General features: G+C 46.2%; 1 protein-coding gene across 2 annotated transcripts; it reads left to right on the forward strand.

The window, feature by feature from the left end:
• The first annotated feature begins 6,262 nt into the window (after positions 1 to 6,262).
• On the forward strand, positions 6,263 to 7,321 carry Sfta2 (surfactant associated 2). 2 transcript variants are annotated; one of them, XM_005341060.3, is made up of 3 exons: positions 6,263 to 6,684; positions 6,908 to 6,996; positions 7,116 to 7,321. In XM_005341060.3, the coding sequence occupies exons 1-3, from the start codon at positions 6,624 to 6,626 to the stop codon at positions 7,200 to 7,202; spliced, it is 237 nt and encodes a 78-aa protein (XP_005341117.1). In that variant the 5' UTR covers positions 6,263 to 6,623; the 3' UTR covers positions 7,203 to 7,321. The 2 variants fall into 2 exon arrangements, 1 of the variants encoding a protein (XP_005341117.1); XR_013424630.1 differs by lacking the exon at positions 6,908 to 6,996 and having other exon boundaries at positions 7,116 to 7,216.
• Positions 7,322 to 7,700: the final 379 nt, after the last annotated feature.

Here is a 7,700-nt window from a genome sequence, read left to right on the forward strand (position 1 = left end):
GGAGAGGATGAAGATTGCAAAACATCCAATGGGGAAGGGGTTTTCAGCTATCCTGGCGCATCCCTTCATTTGATGAACTAGAGATGGCTCATGGTCATATCTATAGAAGGTCACAGAGCTATTACCACTCCCCAAATTCAGCTCCCTGTGGAACTGGAAAGCCTGTGAGATGAGAGATGAATAGGATGACTTAAAAATCTTGGGTCTGCAGTGCCTAGAATTATTTAGCGCCTCCAGGGACTGATCAGCCATTGGCACTGCCCAGCCTCTTTCAGTGGCCCCGAATCCCTACCCCTGCCAGGCCAGTGCTTCCTCCCAGCCCCTCGGGTCAGGTTCCTTGTCCCCTCCGCACTTCTAAGCTATCATCCTCCTCCCTGAACCCCTGTTCTTCTCAGAGTCCTAACCACCAGGTTCCAGTCCCACTGGACTTGGGGGCAAAGTTGGGCCACACACATCCATGATTCCATACATTAGGTTGGCAACTGCTGTCACTAGAAAGAGATAACAGCATGATGTCCCCAGTCAATGACAGAGCCCTTCTCCTGAGCCTTCATGACTGAGGAACAAAGATAGGGACAGTGGCCAAGGCAAGGGGGTCCTCTAGTTCCCACATCTCTACTGCCCCCCCTGACTTTACCCCTTTCTTTCCATGACTCTGATGTCCGAAAAGACATCATTCCCTCTGCCATTCTCTCCTATCATTTTGGCATGAGAACTGCAATGCAGTGGGGGTTAAAGGACTTAAGTACAAGCCCCCGTCACCTCTTCCTTAACATCTGGAAACATGTCTACTGGTCCCCAGACTTTTTGGGGGGTACTACAGATTAAACCCAGGGGCGCTTAACTACTGATTCTATTTTATTTGGAGATAGGGTCTCCATGAGTTGCTTAAGGCCTCACTGCTCAGGCTTACTTTGAACTTGTAATCCTCCCTGTCTCAGCCTCCTGAGCTGCTGGGATTACAGGCATGTGCCACCTTGCCTGCTAGACAATCCCCAGACTTCTTGCTGATATCTGCCTCTCTCCTCTTTCTGAACCCTCCTCCTTATCTCAGGCTCTGCTTCTGTCTCTCTCAAGCTTGTGCCTTCTCTGCACTGAGAGTCCCCAGGTGGGCAGTCTCCTTCTCTGAGCCCCAGCCTTCCTTTTTCCTCTCTCGATTCTGGTCCCTCAGGGATACCACAGCCTGTTGTTCCATCTTCCCTCCATTTATTTCCTGTCCTCAGATTACTTGGGTGATAGACTCCTCAAGCTCATCAGGAATGAACAGAAGGAAAAGAGGAAGACAGGGGGCAGAAGGAGAGCAAGATCTCTGGAAGGGTGCCTCCTGCCCTGGGCAGACAGATTGGGCCATGAAGAAGAAAGACTAGCCGGATACAGTGGTGCATGCCTGAAATCCTAGCAGCTTGGGAGGCTGAGACAGAAGGATTGCAAGTTCAAAACCAGCCTCAGCAACTGAGCAAGGGCCTGAGCAACTTAGTGAGATCCTGTCTCAAAATAAAATATTAAAAGGGCTAGGGATGTGGTTCAGTAGTTAAGTACCCCTGAATTCAATCCCCGGTACCAACAAAAAAGAAAAATCGAAACCTTTTGGGTACCAGACATCTGCTCTTAATCTGACCCATGTTGGAGTAGAACTGTGATCCCTATAAGATAACAGGCATTATTTGTCTGAGGAGACAAACTCAAAATACAGTGGAAGGGAGGTACTAATGGCTGTTCTCATTGTTAGAAATACTAAGGTGCTGCAAGAAATCAAACATGTGCTGGAAGGTGGGCGGGCAAGGTGTTTACTTCTGACAGAAGGAGGGGCTACAGAACCTGGCTAGCAAGTGCATCTGGATGGGAAGTCCACCAGTTTATATCCCTAACCTAATATAGTGCTGCCCTTCACTCTGATTGGAGGCATTCAGGGTTTCAATTAGCAATTGGTTGATTTTAAAATTTGGTTGGGCAAAGGGAAAGGCTATAATTGAAATGGCTACAACTGGATCCAATTAAGATACTATATTCTGAAAATGGATCACGGACTTTCTATTTCTCATACCATAGTCCTCTCCAGAATCCAGAGGGTGGCTGCAAGGGTATAAGAGAGAATGGGCCTGATGATTATGTACAACTATAATGAACCAATTTAAAAAAATAGGGAGAGTTGGGGAGAGAATGGACCTAACATTTTACTGGAAGAAACAATCACCTAATACCGGCACATTATAACATTTTGGTTAATGACAAACCACATATATGAAGGTGATCTCATAAGATTATGATGGAGATGAAAAATTCCTACCACCTAGTGTTGTAAGCATTGTAAGGTAGCACAATGTATTTGACGTGTGTGTAGTGATGACGGCATAAACTACTGTCACACCACCACTTATAAAAGCATAGCAGGAGTCAGGCACTGTGGCACACACCTATAATTCCAGCTGTTAGAGAGGCTGAGGCAAGGACCACTTGAGTCTAGGAGTTCAAAGCCAGCCTGAGAAACACAGCAAGACCCTGTCTCAAAAAAAAAAAAAAAAAAGTACAGCACATACAATTATGGTTAGTGCATAAGACTTGATAATGGTTAGCAACAACTGTACTACTGGTTTATGCATTTACTATATTTTTATCATCATTTTAGCATGTACTTCTACTTTATTGTAAAATGGTCTGCTTTGTTTTGCTGGCAACAGACATGTACATCTCCAGTTTACTGCATTTTTTTTTTTAACCACTGAGCTACATCCCCAATCCTAACACATTTCTTGATTGCACCAAGAGGCCACCTCAAGTGATTGACCCATACTATCTAGGCTTGCATAAGTACACTCTATAAAGCTTACACAATAAGATTGCCTGAGGACCCATTTCTCAGACTTATCCCTGTTATTAAGCAACAAGCAGATGTGAGAGTGCCTCACTGGTCCGGACGCTGAGAGCGGCAGATGGGGTGGCCACTCCAGCCACTGTGGAAGTGTAAGCTTCTGAGATGACCACACTTGACGCAGAAGTCCCTGGCATGATTGGGGCAGTTCCATGGTCTGTAGGGAGGAGACAGATCCTAGGTGGGCAGAGGGAAAGAAATGATTAGAAGAGATCCAAACTAGAGCAAAGCAGAAATCATCTCTAGTGCATTCTCTCTCAAGATCCTAGTGAGCTTTGGGTAGTAATTGAACTGATTTTAGCCGGGCATGATAGCGAATGCCTGTAATCCCAGAAACTCTGGAGGCCTAAGAATTTAGCAAGATGCTGTCTCAAAATAAAAAGAACTGGTTAAGTGCCCTGGGTTCCATCCCTTGTACCAAAAAGGGAAAAAAGAAAAGAAATTGAACTGATTCTATAAAAATCTAAGGACTGAAAATAGCCAAGATGATTTTAAAGAAAAACAGAAGTGGAGGGCCTACATTCTCAGATCTCAGGGTTTGCCACAAAGCAGTCACTAAACACTGTGGCACTGGAGTAAGAATGGCCAGATAGAGGCCAGCACAGAGCCCAGAAATAGAAGCATACAGATCTGGTCACTTGACTTAATTGAAGTACTCTTGCAACTTGAGGAGAGGAGAGGGGAGAGTCTGAAATAAATAGTTCTGGGTGCCTGGATAACCAGAAGGGAAAATTCATGAATCTTGCTTTTTCTCTACTTCACTTCATACACAGCAATTAATTTGGGATGGATGGTAGACTTAAATTTGAGAAATAAAATGATTTAAGTTTCAGTCTGAGGCTTAGTGGCCGAGCACTTGCCTGGCATGTGTGAGGCATTGGGTTCGATTCTCAGCATCACATATCAATAAATAAAATAAAGGTTCACTGACAACTAAAAAGTTATTTTAAAAAAATGGTCAAGTTTCTGGAAGAATGCATACATCAATGTTTTCATGACAGGGGATGCTGGGGGGCAACTTAGGCAAGTACGACATTCACCAACATAAGAAAAAGTTGATGAATGGAAAAACAGAAAGATGGGCCTTTGTTGGTTTTGTTTGTAGTTTGTTTTGGTTTGAGTTTGGGGGGCTGTTTGGTTGTTTGTTTGTTTGCTTTTTTTTTTTTTTGTACTAGGGATTGTACCCAGGGGTTCTTTTCCACCAGTTTCATCCTAGTCCTTTTATTTTTTATTTTTAGACAGGGTTTCACAAAGTTGCTGAGGAAGAGAGGCTTTTGTAGAGCCACAAGAAGCCCTGGAAAACTGCTGGGCTCCACTTAGAGCACAAGAATCCCCACTCTGAGCCACAAATTGAGCCTAAGTTCTCTAAATGGATGAGCTCTTCATGTACTAGCAACCTACCCCCGAAGCCAGAGTTGGTCCTCAGCTCAGCCCTCCTCAAAACAGGCAGTCCCAATTATACTATCCTAAGGTTCTCTTCTCACTCCTAAAAATACAACTACTGAGGGTCAGAACATAGGGGTCCCTCAGGAAAGCAGGATTTGGGAATTGATGCTGCAAGGAGAGATGGTCAGGCCTGGGGACTGTGCACCTGACCTTCAGGAGACCCCAGGGTGGAGTGGGAGACTGGATACCTGAGGTATCTTGTTACTGCACTGGGTGGGTGGGACCAGGTAGGTTTTACCACTCACCTTGCTCCACAAATACTTGCAGTCAAATTGGCAAGAAAATAGTTTTATTCAAAGCCAGATCTGAAGAAAGATAGAGGAAACTTTTATGTTTCAAATCACCATCTTCAGAAAACTTAAGAGCCAGGAAAGCTTTTATAAGCAGAGGCAGCAAAGTAGAACAGCAGGAAACAGACATATGTAGATTAGCTAGACAGTGTGACCTAAGAGTAAGTCGGTGGGGCGCACGGTAATTTATATTCTCAGTGTAAAGAATTTTAAAAATCAAAACAATTTGGAGCTTTAATTCTCCGTATGAGAGATTTTGAGTCTGTTTCAATCTCTCACCTAGTCAGCTGCAGCATGCAAAGTTTCCTGTCTCCTTGGCAGAGAAGGGGCAAAGGAAGAAGAGGCACATCAGGGAAGGCACTAGTCATGTTCAGGCACAATGTACACAACCCTGAATTCCAGAAGTTCAGCTTTGGGGCTGAGTCTGCAGTACGGGCATTTACCACTGCTGAGCTGTGGATCCTCAGGCATCCTATCTATGTCTTAGATTCTCCACCTATAAACAGGGGTGATCTGGGACTCACTACAAAGGGTCATTATAGAGTTGAGGATATAGCTCAGTGGTAGAGCACTTGTCTAGCAAACACACGACCCTTTCCCAACACCACAAAATAAGTCAAAGGGTCCTTATAACTGTTAAAGGAAATAGTGTTTGTAAGAAGCCTAGCACACAGTCATTTTGTCTATGGTTATGTAGAAAGAGGGGAACACCGGCTGGGAAAGAAACAAGGTGCTCCTCTCTCAGGAAGATCCAGACACCCTAGTGTATCTCTCTGTGTCCACCCTTCTTCCCCTCCTACGTCTGCTGCTCTTTTTGCCCATTTTCCTTCCCACTGGGTCTTCCTGCTTCCTCAAGGAAGCATGTGAGTCCCTGGAGGTCTCACTGCAGGTTTAGGATGCAGTCTCTCTCTCTCTCTCTCTCTCTCTCTCTCTCTCTCTCTCTCTCTCCCCCCCCCCCCAACCCGCCGCCTTCCCTCCCTCTCTCCAACTCCCTGGTCTTGCTTTGCTTTGGGCTTCTCTCCTTGACTCTTCCCAGTGGTCCCTCTGCCTCTACCCCTCAGCACTCAGTCCCACTGTTTTTGGAGGAGCAAAGGGTGACACAGGGAAGAGACAGAAGATGCAGAACCTGTGCCCCTGTGTGATCAAGTGGGTTTAGATGTCACTTGAGTGTCAGTCTGTTGAGCATGTTCCTGTGTGTCTAGCATCATGAGGGACTAATCCCTCCGCTACTGACCTGCTAGGTGACTTTGGCAAGTCATTAACCCTCTCTGGGCAGTTAGTTTCCTAGTTTTTAAAGAAGGGCAGTAAAACTAGATAGGCCCCCAGCTCCCTTTGTGCTTACCCTTCTGCCTGCATGCCTGTGCCTCCGGGTCTTGGTTGGAGTATGTAGTATCCCCCAGAAATGGGGGAGGATAGTGGATGAAATGTGTCTCCACCTGAGTATTTAGGATGTGTTAGAGCAACTAAATCAAAACATTCAAAGATGAAAGTTTACCCATTACCCCATTATCCTCACCTAGAAAGCAGGATACCTGGGCTTAGGAAGAAGCCAGGCTTAATCCACCCCTCCCTTTGGGGCCCACATTCCTGAGCCCTTTGGTGGCAGGAATGATGACAATTAACAGTAGTTAATAATTAATCCCTAATGAGAGGCTGGACCTGGGTGGGATCCAGACACCTGCAGGCAGGACACCTCCCTAGTTCCCTGCTTCCCTCTCCATTTCCCTCTTCCTGCCCCCCAAGCTTGACAACATGGAGAAGGGGTGGGACACAAGCTGCACTGCACACAAACAGATTACACCACTGGATCTCCAAGGGGACCACTCTACTTTCCCCAAGAGCCCAGTGAATGGCCCTCTCCAGGGTCCTCAAAACCTTACTGAGAGAACTGGAAAATCCAGTTGCCCAGACCCCCACACCCTTTCTGCCAAACACAGGTGCTAAGGACTGAGGGTAAGGAGAGGCCACCTAGGACTTCAGATATCTCTTCCTTACAATAGAGTTGTAAGGTGGCTACGATGTGGTCTGCGCTGCCCTTCTTCCTCCTCCTGGCCCTTCTTGGCAGCTCATATGGAGCAGGTGAGTGCTAGAGGGTGAACACCTGGGTCCTCAGGGCAAGGAGAATCAGAAGAAGGTGAGGGGGACTTCTTGGCCTCTGGGAAAAAAAATGGAGGTATCTCAGTGCTGAGCTTCTGAAAAAACAGAATGAAACCCTGCCCCAAGAGGGAAAGTGTATCACAGGAGGGTGCCTGCCTCCTTAGAGGTTCACTGCTCTGACTTCTGCGTCCTTTTGGATCCCCAGGGCCAAGCGTGACTTTGCAAATGAAGCTGAAGGCATCTTTTCTGGCAAATGTCTCCCATGACTCCAGCTTCCTGGAATTGCTCAAGAGGGTAGAATCTGGGGAGGGGAAAGTATGGGGTTTGAGTATCTCTGCAGGGGTCTGGCTGTCTCAAGGGTGAGAGTAAGGAGCCATCCTAAACCTCATCCTCTATCCCTTTCTGTTCCCCAGCTCTGCCTTCTTCTCCACCTCCCATCAGAGACCAACGTCACCCTCCATCATGAAGGAACCCCGCACAACTTCATCTGCAAAGCCTGAAAATAACTGAAGCCTGTGTTGGCTAAGGGAATCAGTCCCCTGGGGTGCAAGGTCATATCCTGACCCTGTCTTCCAACAGATTCTTGTCCTGTTGTGTGCCAATAAAATGCTATATCCAATGTCTTGACTTGACAAATCCATGAATACAGGGCGGCAGAAAGTGGGTGTTGGATGCCCAAGACTCTGACCCTCCCCACTCCTGAGCAGAGTGTTCCAGGATGAACTCTCAACACCATAAAGGTCTAGAAGGAATCTGAGGAATTAATTAACTATTAGGCATGGGCACATGCACGCATACACACACACACACACACACACACACACACACACACACACAGAACACACATTTCCAGCAGAAGTCTTCAGAACACCTGGGAATAAAGGAAAGTAACAGTTATCAAATTATTTATTCCAATTGTTTATTCCAGGCCTCATGCTTTCCTATCTTAATGCTTGTGACAGTCTCAAATGTAGCCTAATAGGTATCATATCTTATTT

This window comes from Ictidomys tridecemlineatus, chromosome 8, assembly GCF_052094955.1.
Source record: "Ictidomys tridecemlineatus isolate mIctTri1 chromosome 8, mIctTri1.hap1, whole genome shotgun sequence".
NCBI lineage: Eukaryota > Metazoa > Chordata > Mammalia > Rodentia > Sciuridae > Ictidomys > Ictidomys tridecemlineatus.